Genomic DNA, 18,574 nt, shown 5'->3' with positions numbered 1-18,574 from the left:
GTGAACAGAGTCATGGCCAAATTTATTGACAGAGACATAAATTTTGTATTTTGCAAAGTTTGCGGCTTCAGTTTTTGTGGTGTTGATTCATACTGTGTCTGCCGGGGCGGCAGTGGCTCATGAAGGTTGTCTACAAACTGAAAGGTTGGTGGTTCAATCCCCGGTTCCACCTGACCAAGTGTCGAGGTGTCCATGAGCAAGACACCTAACCCCAACTGCTCCCGACGAGCTGGATGGCGCCTTGCATGGCTGACACCGCCGTCGGTGTATGAATGAGTGCGTGAATGGGTGAATGTGAGGCAATATGTAAGGCGCTTTGGTGGCCATTGGGTCTGTTTAAGCGCTATATAAATGCAGTCCATTTACCATAGATTATTGTGCAGAGTGAACAGATGCATTATTAATAATTGCACAAAATGACCAGCTAGCGTCATTTCACTCATCGTGAACATCGTTAACTAAAGAGCCAGAGACTGCATTATATCAATGAATTTCTTTACAAAGTTAGATGTAAAAACGTGTGTGTGTGTGTGTGTGTGTGTGAGATAGTGTTAAGAGGCGAGTGGATTTAGAAATTATGTGAGCCTTGAACTTTAAGAAAATATTTAAGTTAATTTAGGGCTTTTAATAAATGAACATTATTTGATTTAAATGAGAGTGATTAGAGAATATTATTATGAAATAGATGATGGATGAAAAACTGTAAGTAGCAATGGAGTGTGTGGATCGTTAGTGGATTCGGGTGACGTTTGTGCTGATCCGCATCTCCAGTGTGTTACTTCTCTTCTTCCACCTCGCCTTTTCTTCTGACGTTTTGGGAAAGACAAGTTGTACTGACAAAATAAACCATAAATGAGTGTCGTTCTCACTTAATTTACTGTTGCTATGTGATAGATTTTGTGTGTGTGTGTGTGCGTGTGTGGCATGTGGATGCATTTACACCAGTATATCAGTTAATTTCTAGTTAACCAAAATCTGAAGAGTGCCTCCCCGAAGGGCTAGCTGAGGATTTAGAAATTGTGTACTTGAACTTTAAGAAATATGTAAGTTAATTTAGGGCTTTTAATAAATTAACATTATTTGATTGAATGAGACTGATTAGAGAATATTATTAATAGATGATGGATGAAAAGGTATATTCCTGATTTGTCAGTTGCTTTAGATAAAAATGTCTACTAAATTTACATTTATTCATTTAGCTGACGCTTTTATCCAAAGCGACTTACAGTTGCTATATATGTCAGAGGTCACATGCCTCTGGAGCAACTAGGGGTTAAGTGTCTTGCTCAGGGACACATTGGTGTCTCACAGTGGATTCGAACCCGGGTCTCTCACACCAAAGGCATGTGTCTTATCCACTGCGCCATCACCACCCCCTAAATTAATAAATGTATTAATAAATGTATTAATTAATAAATTAATAAACTATTATAAATATTTAATTCAATCTTAATTTGCTCATTTAATAAAACTGAAGTTATTTTCTATTTTCTCTCTAGATTCATTCCTCCGTCTTCATCTGTCTCTAGTCTTCTGTCCAAATATGATCCTGTTCTTTGCTTTTGTCTTCTGGGGAGTTTCTGAAGGTGAGTGTTTCTGCAAACACACTCAACATTTTACTTTCTGCAAATTCTGCAGTGAAAACTCAATCAACATGCATCAATGCTCATTTTTAATCTAATAAAGTGTTAGCTAACTGTGTGATTTGTATATGTACATTTCTGAAATATAATATATAATAACTTAGACAGTCTCGTTTGATAACAATCACTCTAAATTGTAATGTGGACTTGTGCATTTTCTGTAAAGCTGCTTTGAAACTATATGTATTGTGAAAAGCGCTATACAAATAAATGTGAATTGAGTTGTTTCTAACGATTATAATCAATACATCTCAAAATGACAGTCCACATTTTTCAGGTTTTTCCCCCAAATTGCTTACACACTAAACGTGGCTCTTGAGACTCACTCAGTGAAACCATTCATTCATGTACCGAATCTTCAGACCAAGTCTATAAAGAAAATTAAACGCTTAGAAATTGATCACTTAGAAATTGAAAACTAAATTTTTTTGAGAAACAAATAAATTTTTCATCCTTGCATTTCTGTTTATTTTGTAAATATGTACCGTTAAGTCGTCACCTTTATTTCTATAGTGCTTTATACAATACAGATTGTTTCACAGCAGCTTCACAATATTAACAAATTTAAATCCTTCAATTTTTATGAAATAAACACACTCTAAATACAAAAGATAAGGCTGAGGGATAAAGGACAGGAAAACAGCCACTCACTTCTGGAAAAAAGCAACAAAAGAAATCACTCACACACAATCTGTGCTCCTCACAACACACAGTGTTCAGATCAACACAACACACACAGATATCACAGCACACAGTGTTCAGATCAACACAACACACAGTGTTCAGATCAACACAACACACACAGATATCACAGCACACAGTGTTCAGATCAACACAACACACACAGATATCACAGCACACAGTGTTCAGATCAACACAACACACAGAAGATCTCACAACACACAGTGTTCAGATCAACACAACACACACCGATCTCACAACACAGTGTTCAGATCAACACACAGATCTCACAGCACACAGTGTTCAGATCAACACAACACACACAGATCTCACAGCACAGTGTTCAGATCAACACAACACACAGTGTTCAGATCAACACAACACACAGTGTTCAGATCAACACAACACACAGTGTTCAGATCAACACAACACACATATCTCACAACACAAAGTGTTCAGATCAACACAACACACACAGATCTCACAACACAGTGTTCAGATCAACACAACACACACAGATATCACAGCACAGTGTTCAGATCAACACAACACACATATCTCACAACACAAAGTGTTCAGATCAACACAACACTCACAGATCTCACAGCACACAGTGTTCAGATCAACACAACACACACAGATCTCACAACACAGTGTTCAGATCAACACAACACACACAGATATCACAGCACAGTGTTCAGATCAACAACACACAGATCTCACAACACAAAGTGTTCAGATCAACACAACACTCACAGATCTCACAGCACACAGTGTTCAGATCAACACAACACACAGATCTCACAACACAAAGTGTTCAGATCAACAAAACACTCACAGATCTCACAGCACACAGTGTTCAGATCAACACAACACACACAGATCTCACAGCACACAGTGTTCAGATCAACACAACACACAGATCTCACAACACAGTGTTCAGATCAACACAACACACAGATCTCACAACACAGTGTTCAGATCAACACAACACACACAGATATCACAGCACAGTGTTCAGATCAACACAACACACACAGATCTCACAACACAGTGTTCAGATCAACACAACACACACAGATATCACAGCACAGTGTTCAGATCAACACAACACACAGATCTCACAACACAGTGTTCAGATCAACACAACACACACAGATCTCACAGCACAGTGTTCAGATCAACACAACACACAGATCTCACAACACAGTGTTCAGATCAACACAACACACACAGATATCACAGCACAGTGTTCAGATCAACACAACACACAGAAGATCTCACAACACACAGTGTTCAGATCAACACAACACACAGATCTCACAACACAAAGTGTTCAGATCAACACAACACACACAGATCTCACAACACAGTGTTCAGATCAACACAACACACAGAAGATCTCACAGCACAAAGTGTTCAGATCAACACAACACACACAGATCTCACAACACGCAGTGTTCAGATCAACACAACACACACAGATCTCACAACACACACAGATCTCACAGCACACAGTGTTCAGATCAACAACACACACAGATCTCACAACACACAGTGTTCAGATCAACACAACACACACAGATCTCACAGCACACAATGTTCAGATCAACACAACACTCACAGATCTCACAGCACAGTGTTCAGATCAACACAACACACACAGATCAACACAACACACACAGATCTCACAGCACACAGTGTTCAGATCAACAACACACACAGATCTCACAACACACAGTGTTCAGATCAACACAACACACACAGATCTCACAGCACACAATGTTCAGATCAACACAACACTCACAGATCTCACAGCACAGTGTTCAGATCAACACAACACACACAGATCTCACAACACAAAGTGTTCAGATCAACACAACACTCACAGATCTCACAGCACAGTGTTCAGATCAACACAACACACAGATATCACAGCACAGTGTTCAGATCAACACAACACACACAGATCTCACAGCACAGTGTTCAGATCAACACAACACACAGATATCACAGCACAGTGTTCAGATCAACACAACACACAGTGTTCAGATCAACACACAGATCTCACAGCACAGTGTTCAGATCAACACAACACACAGTGTTCAGATCAACACACAGATCTCACAGCACAGTGTTCAGATCAACACAACACACAGATCTCACAACACAAAGTGTTCAGATCAACACACAGATCTCACAGCACACAGTGTTCAGATCAACACAACACACAGATCTCACAGCACAGTGTTCAGATCAACACAACACACAGATCTCACAGCACACAGTGTTCAGATCAACACAACACACACAGATCTCACAGCACAGTGTTCAGATCAACACAACACACACAGATATCACAGCACAGTGTTCAGATCAACACAACACACAGAGGTCACTTACAACTTTGTTACCTTAATAAAATAAATAATGCTTAAAAAAAAGTTCAATAGAAATATGCAATGCACTGGCGTAGCCACGGGTGTGCCGGTGCCACCCACAGTGGCAGCTGGCACACCTAAAATAGATGCAGAATTATTTTTTAAAGTTTTAATAAAACCGTTTCCTAAACTTGGACTAATGTTGTTTACTTAAAATATTTGTACATTTAAAATGTATTTTAATTTTTAAATTGTTATCATTAATAAAATACCTGCCGACATTTTGACTGCCAACCAATCCGGAAACAGCCGCTGACTGGTAATACCACGGTTGTGCTGTTGAGGCTCGCGCAGCCTCACGAGGAGAAATGGAAATAAATGAGCGCAGATCACACAAAGAAACTTAATGAACATAGAGCGGTTAAAAAAATTAATTTGGAGTTTTTATATTTATAACATACGATATGATAGGCTACAGTTAAGAAACATCAGTGACCACGAGTGCTGAATACCGTCACGATTGAAAATATGACACTGATTTCATATGACAGTTCAATTGACAAGTAATTAATATCAAGTCACTTACATTTTAGACACAATATTGACTGTTTTTGTTCTATTTGAGCAGCGAAAATAGTTCCAAACAAACATCCCAAGAACCACAGCGCATCTCACCGGAACACATATAATAACTGCTTTAATGAATGATTCAGCGCTTTGAATGAATCGATTGAGTCAAAGATACAATGACCCATTAAACAACTGCCTCATTCCTTAACGATTCAGCCGTTTGAACGAATCATTTGAATAGATGACTCAATAACTCACTCATTAAGACGGTCACCTGCCGCCCCCTACTGGTGGTTTAGTTTCGTGTTTAAAAGTAGGCTATCATTCTTTCCAATATGTCAAATTTGTATCTTAAAAAAATATTTAAAACAATCTCATAACATTATTTAATGCAGTTGTAATTTTTCAGTGTAAATTAATTAATTTGATTGGTAACAGCATAGTGTCTTATTATTTAAATTGAATTAATTGATCAAATCTAAGAATTTAAAATGAAAGATAGCCTACATTTAAACCGATTTCTGGATTTTTAATTGGACAAGAGAATGGCCGATTTACTTGTTCGAAGGACAAGCACATGTAAAGCCTTAATGTTGAGCCCTGAGTTATATTTTATATACTGCAGGCACTATGTTTATGTGGCAAGCCAGTTTTACACATCAGCCCAGTCTATGCTGTAAACAGGGGCGGACTGGCCATCTGGAGCACCGGGACTTTTCCCGGTGGGCCACTGGCCAATGTGGGCCGGCCCGGTACACATATAAAATAAAATATAGCCTACCTATATATAAAAAATGACGGAAATCATAATACATTTCTTTTCTAAACAAATGGATGAGGGAATCAATCGCGCGGGCGCGGCCGACAAGGAGTGTGTTTCGTGTGCATGCATGTGAGTGTATTGCCCTCCCTCCCTGTTAAGTTTGGTCTACTCCATTGCGTATCTTGAAACACGCCCTCTTTCACGTCCTGGAAACACAGCAAGCCAACGCCGATGAACTAGCGCAGATGAAAGCCGACTGTGTCGCGGGAAAAAAGCCGCACTTGAACACACCGAGAGAACTACAGCCTGCTGTTAGTTAGAATGCGCGTTCTGCGCCTGGGTGTAAATGAGAAAACTGTCTATTTCTGCAGATAAATTCGTCTATTTTCGTAATTCAAAAAGAGAAACCGACGCCGCCGGCTGGCGGCTGCAGATACACACCGTAAACAAAGCAGTGCGTGCTTACCATTCTGAATATCAATCCTGCTAAACACTTTCTTTATTCCACTCCTCTCATGTTAATATTTAAATATTCGCCAAGGAACACTCAGGTAATATGACGTAACATTAGAACAGCCTTCTATCTGTGCTGTTTTGACTTCTTTGCTCGCTGTTTTGTTATTATTCTCGTGCAGTGCACTGACTCGTTCACTATGCTGAACAGCCAATCAGAGTTCCCTCTGTCACCGACATGTCGAATCAGCCGAGAAAAAGCTGACGAGGACCAATTTCAGCCGACGGTTAAAAAAAGCATTAAAGTAAAGATGCTGTGAAATGCTTCAAATTAACAGATTATACATTTGGCGCGAAGAGTTGCAGTTCAACAGGCTCTGATGGCTCTAGCTCCCCCTGACTAGCTGATATGCTGTCTTGATAGTTTTATATTAATAATGTTGTGTGTCTTAATGTTCTTCTGTTTGTTTCCCTTTGTTTTGCAAATATGACCTAATATATGTTGTTACTTAAAATAAATGTTTAAATAGCATTTATTTTTGTATTGTGTTATATTTTTATGCTATAAGTGGTGTTAAAAAATATTCTGCACATTAATGGGCCAATGTGTTATAGGGCTGCTCGATTATGGAAAAAATCATAATCACGATTATTTTGGTCAGTATTGAAATAACGATTATGTAACACGATTATTTCACATGACTTTGGGAACGTGTTGCATTTATTAAAAGACACCTTTCAACAATTCTTAAAAAATCTAAATTTGAACATTTATTGTACTTTTTGAACTATTAAACAGACCTGCAAACTCACAAGTGGTGAAAAAAGTGACATGTTTACAAAGTAATTTGTTGTAGGGGGTCACAGGGCATTATTTACCTTAATAAAGGACAATTTATTAAACCTTACTAAATATATGTTTTATGTCAAATTCTTACATTTGATCAAATTCAGTTTTCATAAAAAGGGCTGTTATCAATCAAATTAATTTACACTGCAAAATTACAACTGTAAAATATTATGAGATTAATTTTTAAATAAAAAATAAAATCAATGATACCTGTCAACAATAAATCAATAGGTGGCGGCAAGTGACCGTCTTAATAAATGAATCGAGTCATTCATTAAAACGATTCATTCAAAATAATGAATCATTCAGTAACAAAACACAGCGCTTAGTGTTGCTTTTCTTTTGTAACTATTTTCGTCGGTGAAATAGAACCAGTCAATATTGCGTCAAAAATGTAAGTTACTACATATAAACTAGGCTACTTGTTTATTAAACTTTAAATTCAAAGTAACATTTGCAATCGTGATATTAGAACAGCCCTTAGTCGTGTTATGTTACTTAACTATATCATATATTAATTAAAAAAAACTCAACATTTCTACCTCAGTATGTTTCTTCTGTGAGTTTTTGTGTGAGCTGTTAAGCCCCGTTCACACTACAAGCGACTATGTCGCTGCATGTCGCCAGTGGCTGGCGATGAGTCGCTAGTGGGCGTTCCCACTACTGGTTGCCTTTATGAATGACATCCAATGATGTGGAGAAGGATCATGCGCGCTCCGCTCCTATTGGTTGTCGCTTCCGAAAGTCGGTCTTAATTTGCATAAAGTTAAACAGATCTCAACTTTGTCGCGTCGCCAGACACGCCCCATCCGGTAACCAACGGTCGCGACCGCGCGTGTCGCCGGAAGTCGCCCGCTCACCATTGAAAATGAATGGTATCGTGTCGCTTGGTCGCGTGTAGTGTGAACGCAGCTTTACGGTACTGATCCACTTTTGCGACAAGACTGAAGCGTGGTGTCGCACGGTCGCACGCCTCTCCACATTTGTAAATTGATGGGCGTTCCTCAAGTTTACCGCTATGGGCGTGGTTTTGACCCAGCGGCCAGTCTAGAACAAAGGCCCCTCGAGAGACTACTTCTATTGGATAGACGCGTCGCGTTTGACGGATTCATTTGCATAAAGATGGGCATCGGCCAGCTTTTTGACGCGCAGCATTTTTCCAAATGAAGCGCCGCCTTCCCGGGATGGTTTGCGGGCGCGTTAAAGTCGCGTGACGTCACCCACAGGAATAAAGTGGAGTGCGGCGCGACTGAAGTGTCGCACAGACAAGTGGATCAGTACCGTAACGGTGCTGATTTGTTTTGATTTCTCCACTAATGTCTCTCACAAATAGCCAGGCAGCGCAGCTTCCAGAAACTATCCATTACCAATATCTGTTTACACTGACTGTATAAGATCAAAACCATCTCGCGTTTCGATCGGTCGGGCAAATAAAACGCTCCTTCACTTGAAACGTAAAAATCCCCTTTTCCCGGACAAGCAGACAAGTGTTGATGTCGCTCTCTGTGTTCATTCTCAATTTGTTTCGTGCTGTAAAGCGGAACAGATGATCAGGTCATGTGCGCGCGCGCTGCCGTTCGCTTGAACTGAGGCGCTACTGTGATCGAGCAGAAAGAGATCGCGACAGCTCGAGAGACGTCTATGGTCTCACTCCAGTCTATATTAAATTAGCCGATTGTTATTGTGAAGTTTATTGTGCTTGCCATTTATGACTGTATAGGCTGAGAGAGTTTATGGCTTCGGGAGGGGCGGATGTGCGCGTGCCCGAGTCATTCAGAACACAAGACAAAATAGCAAAAAAGAACATGGCAAAATAATCGTTTTTACTCGATTGTACTATTTTTGGAGATCGAGCCAAAATCGAAATTGAAATCAAAATTCGATTAATTGCACAGCCCTAATGTGTTATGATTTGGGATGTGGTGGGCTGCTGTGGGCCAGAAAGTCCAGGGCCACTTTTTGGTCCCAGTCCGCCCCTGGCTGTAAAGTTAGTGAAACGCCGGGTCCGAGTTTTTTGCACATTAATTTGACAATAAATGTGGCACACCCAGTTTTTCTTATGCACACCTAGAGACACTTTTCTGGCTACGCTAGTGATGCAATGATTGTAAAAACGAAGTGACGCTTTTAAATATTAAATTAAATCCGCCAGTAGGTGGCGGCAAGTCACTGTCTTTATGAGTTTGAGTGAGTTATCGAGTCATTTATTCATCAGTAACGAAGCAAGTGGCTGTAATTATGAATGAATTGACTCTAACGATTTGTTCAAAGCCGCAGATTCCTTCACAAACACTGTTATGGCTTTTGTTGGAGCTATTCTTTTGTTGCAGAAATACGGACAATACTGTGTTTAAAATGAACATCACTCAATATTAAAATCATTTGCTGAACTGTTGAATAATCAATGTCACATTTAAAAACGTGTGGCTATTCGTATAATGTGATCAACATTAAACACAGGAACTCACACAGGGTGTGTTTTTGTATCAAATCTTAAATCGATCTCAATGCACAGAGATCTGCATGTGTCTGTATTTGTTTTTTTGTGCTAGTAAGTGCTAAATCCCCACTTTTACGAAGGTACATTGTCGAGAACGGCAGTACGGACGATTTGCCAAGACAGCATAATCTGCACGAAACATAGGCTATCATATACAGTACACTCTGCTTGTGTGAATGCAGTCAGTTTTGACCCCCAAAAAATTGGTAATTTGATCGGATGTACGACCTGCTTGAAATACATGAAATAATGTTATTTTTAAGGTGGAGTAGACTTGAATGAATGGAAAAATTCAGCATTTTGTTTGCGTACCCCCTTCTGTCACCTCACGTACCCCAGTTTGAGAACCACTGCCTTAACCTTAATCTTTGCAAAGCGACCTTGGGTGTTGGAAAGGCAATATAAATAAAAATTATTATTATTATTAATAACCACCCAAACAAAATACAAACTGCATGATACCAGTGCTATGTGAAAAAGGCAGTAAGTATTTAATGGCAATATTAAAAGGTTGAGGCATTCTTACACAAAAACATATTGCACAAACTTTCCATTTACATTTGAAATTGAACTCAAACTGTTTAGTTACTTTCTCAGACAGTGCTTCATATTCCTCACTCCAGTAACTGTCCATGCTGGATCTGTCCCCGTTGTTTTAAAAAGTAAGAATGGAAAGCAAAATAAGGCATTAGCATGACCGCATCCAGCTAGCGGCTAGCCAGACCTTTCTACTGTACCAGCTCCTAGAGAAGCCTCGCACGCACTGCTTCCCTTTATCTCTAGCTTATCCTTATCCTTATCCTTATCCTTATCCTTTATCTGTCGTGCATGGCCACGGGCGTGCGCTTGGGCCGCTAAAAGTATCGCCCATAGCTGACTGCATGTGCTGCGTTCCAGTCCACTTTTAGACACGCACTTGCGAACTTCTCTAGAGAAGGTTTAGGTTTATGTTCTCCTCTGAGTTGACAATTGCAATGCCCTTTTTTTTTTTTTTTTTCACAATTCATTTAGCAGGCCTAAGTCATAGATCCTACATTTGATATCAGGTTTAAAATGCCTTAAGTGACAGGTCTGTTCTAGGTCTATCACATAATGCACTTTACTTAGCTGTGCTAATTAACAGTTTATTCAGTAATAGTAATGATGATGAACAACTTTACCGTTGATTGGCCCTTTCTTTTTTTTTTTAACATTTACAATTTTTGTTAATTAATACGGCACTGTGTCTGGTAATGGTGCCTGTGGTCCGTTTATAAACTCATTGGTAGGCTTGATTTTACATTTTATGTTTACGTTTTTCTGGATAGAAATTATGTCGGGAGCTCTGGGAAATAACAGAAAAGGATAGTTGTGACCTGCAGTTTATCTTTGTTCAACAGACAAATCTAGAATGTATTATAGTTTGGTTGAGTTTGTCAAAATGTACCATTTGTGGGTTTTTTTCTTTCTTTTTTTTCTCTTCTTCTGCATTTCCCATGGGAGGTCAGCCACAGACAGTAGATACATCTTTATGGCGGTATACGATATTTGGGCACACAGACAACTATTGATAAGTAATGGTAGACACTGGTGATAAGGCGACAAGTACTGGAGGGTCAGCTGTGCGCTTTGTTAGTTGTAATATTAGAGGTTTAAACGGACCAGTGAAAAGAACTCGCATATTTACGCATTTGAAGAGATTAAATACAGAAACAGCCTTTCTACAGTAAACTCACCTGAGTACTGAAGATCATAACCGGCTGAGGAAAACCTGGGTCGGCCAGGTCTACCACTCCAGTTTTAACCATAGGGCTAGGGGTGCAGCAGTCATTATTCACAAAATAATACAGTTTGCTGCATCTGGAACGGTTTCAGATCCCCAAGGGCGGTACATTATTGTATCTGGTCATCTCTTCAATATTCCAGTTGTCTTGGTCAGTGTTTACACACCCAATTGGGATGACGTTAACTTTGTTAAAAATATATTTTCCTTGTTACCGGATTTAAACACTTACCATCTTATATTTGGTGGAGATATGAATTGTGTGATGGATATAGTTATGGATCGCTCCAACCCTAAAACAGTACACCTTTTAAAAATGTCTCAGACTCTTGCTGGTTATATGACGCAAAATTGACTGTGTGGATCGATGGAGGTTTTTATTTCCTGATAAAAAATTATTCTCTTGTTTTTCACATGTCCACCAGACTTATTCAAGGATAGGTTATTTTTTCACTGATAAAAGGCTTATCCGCTCAATAAAAAAGGGTACTCTGCTATTGTTGAATCAGACCATGTCCCCGTCATTCTCGATGTGTGTTTTTCTTATAACTACCCATCGCAGCCTGTGTTGAGACTGAACACAACTTTAATTTCAGATGCAACCTTTTGCCAATTCATATCTAGCGCGATTGACAATTTTCTACTAATGAATAAAACAGACTCCATGTCACCATCATTATTATGGGAGACATTCACGGTTGTAATAACGGGAGAAATAATATCGTACTCTGCCTCACGTAATAAAGTAAAGAAACAAACACAGGAGAAACTTATTAAATCTATACAGAAAATGTATCACCTATATGCTACGGCTCCAACACCAGAACTACATAGAGAAAAACTGAGCCTTAAGACAAGATATGATTTATAATCGACAGGAAAAACAGAGCGTGATTTGGTTTTTGCCCGTGCTAGGTTTTATGAACATGGAGAAAAGCCAGGTCGTCTTCTCGCCCAACAGTTAAAAATTAAATTAGCACCCCAGCTTATTCTCAAGATTAGGAAAACATGTCAAGAAATTACAGTGAATCCTCAAGAAATTAATTCTATTTTCAAAAATTCTATTCAGATCTGTATACTTCCGAATTTCCACATGATGGCACTCTTATGTCAACATTCCTGGTTAATGTAAACTTACCCTCATTAAACAAGATCAAAAGAGTAATCTGGATAAACCTTTACAACTTCAAGAGATAGAAGATTCAATCAAAGCCATGCAGAGCGGTAAAGCCCGGGACCAGACGGATTTCCCGTCGAGTTCTATAAAAAAAAATCTTCAAAACTGTCTCCCTTACTTCTCAGTATGTTCAATACTTCACTCGAACAGCCAACATTGCCATCGAGTCTTACACCGGCCCATATCACAGTTCTCCTGAAGCCAGATAAAGACCCCCTGGATTTTAGTTCCTACAGACCGATTTCCTTATTAAAGGGACATTGTGTAGGAATTTCTCCCATCTAGCGTTGAAATTGTATTTTGCATTCAAATTAATTTTGCTCTCCATCGCCTCACTTTTTCAAATGCGTGTTGCATCTACGGTAGCTGTTATTTACCAAAAAGCTATAACAAACAATGCAAGAACAATCATGCTCCATTAAAATATATTTGTAGAATAGAGTCATACTATTCAGTAGCCCTCTGCTTGTTTCCATGGCAAGGACCCACCCAATCTCACCTGATCTCACTTCCTCCTAATCAATGGTTCACTTTATAAGCCCCACCCATTCCTTTGTTCTGCCTGGCAGCAACACAAACCACATGCGAGGACCCTCAGTCTCTGTGATTCAGATACTATCCATGGTTGTGCGTGATAAAGTGAGTTATTGCTTTCCATATTTGCTGTATCTTAATGGTTATCTGTAAATTTGATGGGATTGAATGCTTGACTAGTATACATACTAGTAGATCCTATATTCCTCTCATACTGATTGTTTGCTTTAGACTACGGATATCACATTGTGTGTAAGTGCGCAGTGCACATAGTTTGTTAATTGTAGTTCTATAGGAAAGGCACAAAACAGTATAACCTAACTGAGACCATGATGGAATTACTATATGTAATTGTTAAATGAATGTCTTTGGTATGTAGTATTTCTTTATTTCTGTAGTGGTAGGCCTACCCTTCACCCTCTTTGGTTCGTGTACAAATGTTTAGTGTCATGTTATATATTGGTTTATTGTATTGTAATTCTTGTGTTTCCTTGTTTATCATATTTGTAGAAAAAACCATAACCGTCAAGCCTCATCATCTCACGTTGCTCCTCATGTGTGAACAGTGGCAATAAATGGCTTAAACGGAATCCTTTGTCCCTTCTTCATTCTTATCGATGTACCATGGTGATGCTCAAACTCCTGTGAACCAAAGCTAGATAGATTTTACAATATTCTTATCGAATTTCTAGGTTACAAAAATTAAACTTACAAACCTTGTTTTAGCGCCTTCTCTACTTTACTGAATGGCTGCTATTCATCAAAGAGCCTGTTTAACTTTTAACTATAAATGTTCTACTGTCTATATAATAAAGTACATAACCAAGCAATGAAAAAAAGCATGTCATTTAGACTGTAATATTGACGTAGCCCAATGTTACCTGTCGAGGAGAAAGCAGCAACTTCAGCGTCTCTTTTGAAATCTTTCTCCTGCATTAGCTCTTTCCACCTGGAAAAAGCTATCCCGACATTGACTCTTGTTTTTTTGTAATCTCCGGTCACGTTTCCTTTTACGTTCACTTTTGGACTTTTTTGGCGACGATGATTTTTTCTCCTGTGGCTCGGCATATGTATGGTCCGCCTTTAAAAATAACAGTGCAATGCAGCCTTTTAAACTTGCTGGGGCCGTGAAGCGCCTCTCATGCTCAGCTCCTCCGTTTCTGCTGTTGGCTCTGAACGAAAACGCATTGTGGAAACGCGTTGGCCTAGTACTTTTTTGAAAAACTATAATAGCAGAGAGGGTCAAAATGGCGGAACTACACGGAAGCCTCCGTGGACCTACCCGTCATATGTATATTAAGATAATAAATTCTTCGTTTACGAGGATAAGTCAGATAATTGGCTGAGGTATTTGTACACCTTCGAGGACATATTTATGAATAAAAATATTGATTTTATATAATAAAATACCTAAAAAACTACACATTGTCCCTTCAAATGTGTATGTAAATATTTTATCTAAAGTATTGGCCTCTAGAATAGAGCATATAATTCCCGATGTTATTTCACAAGACCAGACGGGCTTCAATAAGGGATGCCACTCCTTCATTAATATTCGAAAACTTCTTAATGTTGTTCTGCTAGTCCTGAAGTGATTATTTCTCTGGACGCAGAGAAAGCATTTGATAGAGTTGAAAGGAACTATCTATTTGCTGTGTTAGAAAAATTTGGATTCGGTCCAAAATTCACTTCCTGGATTCGCCTGCTTCATCATCAACCAAAGGCAGCTGTAGTCACAAATAAAATATGCGCACAATATTTCCCTCTGTATAGAGGTACACGGCAGCCCTGCGCTATTATTTTGGCTATAGAGCCACTATCATCATTACTCAGAACCTCACAGTCTATTAGTGGTATTAAAAGAATGAATGTCGAGTATAAAGTTTCTTTATATGCTGATGATCTACAGTATTATTATATATAACTAACCCGCTGTCATGTGCCTCTCAGTTTGTGAAGATATTTAAAGACTACGGGTTCTTTTCAGATTATAAACTAAACTTTTCTAAAATTATATGCTTCCCTATAAACCATATGGCAGATCAGATTATGGATACAGACTTGCCCTTTTGCTTATCAAAATCAGGATTTAAAATACTTAGGAATTAATATTACTTGTTCATACACTGATCTGTTTAAAGCAAATTACAGTCCCATACTTAAAAAACTTGAATTTAACTTCCAACTATGGAGTGTTATATATTTGACTCTAGCTGGTAAAATCAATTGTGTTAAAATGAATGTGCTACCCAGATTATTGTATTTGTTTCAGAGTCTTCCAATTTTCCTGCCAAGTCCTTTTTTCAGTCAACTAATAGGTTGCTGTCTTCCTTTATTTGGGGTGGCAAAAAAACAAGAATACGTAGAGAGCTTCTTGAGAGAACAAATAAGGGTGGAGGATTGGCTCTCCCAAATTTGTTAAATTATCATTGGGCAGCAAATTTACAAAAAGTCGTTTATTGGTTCCAGTCTCCACATACAGACTGGTGTAAAGCGGGAGCTAAATCATGCAAGTCAACATCACTTGCTGTGCTGATTACAATGAAGTCACCATTCACCATCCATCGCAATCCTCCTCAAGTCCAGTTGTAATGTCGACTCTCAAAATATATAACCAGTTTAGACAAGCATTTCAACTCACAGATTTTTCCTTGGAAAGCCCCATATGTAATAATCATCTTTTCTCGGCTGCCAAGCTAGACTCTACTTTCAAGCAATGGCAGCTCCTAGGCCTAGCTAAATGGAGTGACTTTTTTATTGATAATATTTTTGCTAGTTACAATGATCTTGTTAAAAAAAATGTAGTCTTCAAAACTCGATTTCTTCAGGTTCATCACTTTATCCAAGCCCACTGCTCTGTGTTTCCACAGTTGCCCTCTGAGTCACGTTTAGATTTAGTTCTGAGGGTCCCTTCACACATTAAGGGATTTATTTAAAAAATATACAACCTGATCATGTCGTTCCTAAATGTATCAATAGAAAAGATTAAAACAAAATGGATAGGAGTTAGCAATCGACATATCTGAAGACATCTGGGATAGAGCTGTTGATCGAGTAAATGGGACTTCATCTTGTGCAAGATTCAATTTGATTCAGATGAAAGTTCTCTACCGTATTCATTATAGTAAAACAAAGTTGGCTAAACTGTACCCAAATATAGATGAACGTGTGACCGCTGCAATGCATCAAAGGGAGATCTAACCCATATGTTTTGGTCTTGTCCTAAACTGAGACAATTTTGGTTTTCAGTCTTTGAGATTTTAAACTCAGCTTTTAAATTACAAATTCACCCTAACCCAATAATGGCTCTGTTTGGAGTCAGAGGTGACGACTTTCAAATAGCTAAAAATAAAGAGAAAGCCCTGGCGTTTGCCACATTAATAGAAGAAGAAGAATTCTCCTAGAGTGGAAATCACACAATCCACCTAATATTTCATCATGGCTTAGTGATCTAATGATGTTTCTAAAAACTGAAAAAAATTAATATTTTCTCAGGGGACCAACCAGAACATTTTACAAAACATTGGACCCTTTAATAAACTATTTTGAGAAGAATATACTCCTCCCTCCTTAAAGTAATTTGAGGGAGGGAGGGTCAATATGACCCCACATTGAAATGAATGGGAAAATCACAAAAAAATAAAGATTTTTCATTTGTCAAAAAAAATCAATACATCTGAAAATTTCCATACCGCAATGAAGTACTGGTAGTAGAGCACAAATGCAATGTGGAACGAACATGATCACTTGCACACACAAACACACACACACACAGGTTTGACTCCACACTGTAAAAAAAGATTAGTTGACTCAACTTAACTAAGTCAAGTAATCTTGTTGCTTTGACTGAGTTAAGTTGAGTCAACTTATAGTGTCAAGTTTATTGCACTTCAAAACACGAGTTGACTCAACTTCCTGTATCAAGTAATGTGGACTGGAAAACATTAGTTAAGAGAACTAAAAAAAAGATGTTGGTTGAACTTATGTTGGTAAATGGACTGCATTTATATAGTGCCAACCAGCTCGTCGGGAGCAGCTGGGGTTAGGTGTCTTGCTCATGGACACCTCGACACTTGGTCAGGTGGAACCGGGGATTGAACAACCAACCTTCTGGTTTGTAGACAACCTACATGAACCACTGAGCCACTGCCGCTCAGATCTTATCAAGTTAGTTTACAGAAATTACTAGATTTCAAAAATTTAAGCAAACTAATATCTACAAAGTATCTACATGAGAATTGAGAATTGGCCAGTCAAACTTAACACTGACACTCTGGCGGCGCTAGCCAGCTGAATTAACAGCGCTCAAAGTCGGCAGTTCAGTGGAACAAGTTAGACCGGCAAATTAAAGTCATTTCTAGCATGAACTCTTTTAAAAAGAGAATCAAGGCCTGGTTACTAGAAAGGGAAGCGGAACAGAACCAAGGTTATGTTTTTATGTTGTCATTGATTATTGCACAATCTGTAATGCTCTTGTCCTGATTTTATGTGTTCAGGACCACAATGGAAATAAGACTTTATTGTGTTTTTATCCTCGATTGTATTTGATGTATTTTTTGTTTAATGTGTAAGGTTTTCTTGATACAATTAAATCAAATCAACCCAGAAATAAGGATAAACTGAAGCACTTTTATAAGGTGGGATGGTCTAAAATGGGTCAAAAGTGTAAAGGCCTCGACAGGAATCAGTTTTTCTGATCTACAAGTTACTAAACTCAAGGGTTCACTTACTTTCTCCACCCTGCACTGAAGGATTACTCTGTGCTCAACACAAACGTGAAAAGCCCTCAATCGTTTGTGTGTTAGTTTAGTCAGATTGTGTTTGTCTGTAACTGTGAGTTAAATTAAAATCAGACATTTAATATTTTAATCAATGCAGAAATCCAGATATTGTCAATGGGTTTATAAACGTGTTCTTGATAATCAATAACTTGTCATGATTAATGTTTGTGTTTCAGGATCTGTGAATGAGACGGTCTCTTGTTCTGCTCTGTATTTTCTGAGACCTCTCCTGTTGCTCTGGGCGGCTCCGTATATTAATAAGTTCACAGGTAAGATTAATTTTTATCAGTTTATTAGAGGAGATCAGGAAATAAAACACAGATGTTTAGACTACATTTAATATTTGTGAGAATGATTAAACGAAAGAAAGTTGAATAAACCTTGTTTTATTGTGTTGGTGTTTATATGATGTTGTGGTTGTAATTATGATCTTTTCTGTTTCACAGGCAAGATTCAAACATGGATTCAGGAATACAGTT

General features: G+C 38.4%; 2 protein-coding genes across 4 annotated transcripts in view; one reads left to right on the top strand and one right to left on the bottom strand.

Annotated features, from left to right (window-relative positions):
- The window catches only part of LOC143710998 (MIF4G domain-containing protein B), a 1,123,636-nt gene that overhangs the window by 632,047 nt on the left and 473,015 nt on the right, over nt 1-18,574 (bottom strand). The window lies entirely within an intron of this gene.
- LOC143710967 (uncharacterized) overlaps nt 1-18,574 on the top strand; it is a 96,059-nt gene that overhangs the window by 37,074 nt on the left and 40,411 nt on the right. For both annotated transcript variants that reach the window (XM_077202240.1, XM_077202239.1), the window contains exons 5-7: nt 1,500-1,586; nt 18,272-18,364; nt 18,542-18,574. The exon at nt 18,542-18,574 is cut by the window's right edge and continues 42 nt beyond it. In XM_077202240.1, the coding sequence (XP_077058355.1) occupies nt 1,500-1,586; nt 18,272-18,364; nt 18,542-18,574 (213 nt within the window). The remainder of the gene's footprint in view (nt 1-1,499; nt 1,587-18,271; nt 18,365-18,541) is intronic.

Source organism: Siphateles boraxobius, unplaced genomic scaffold (assembly GCF_051911475.1).
Source record: "Siphateles boraxobius isolate OS27281-9 unplaced genomic scaffold, OSU_SipBor_1 49, whole genome shotgun sequence".
Classification (NCBI taxonomy): domain Eukaryota; kingdom Metazoa; phylum Chordata; class Actinopteri; order Cypriniformes; family Leuciscidae; genus Siphateles; species Siphateles boraxobius.
Note: the sequence above shows the minus strand (reverse complement) of the source record. Positions and strands in the feature narration are given on the sequence as shown.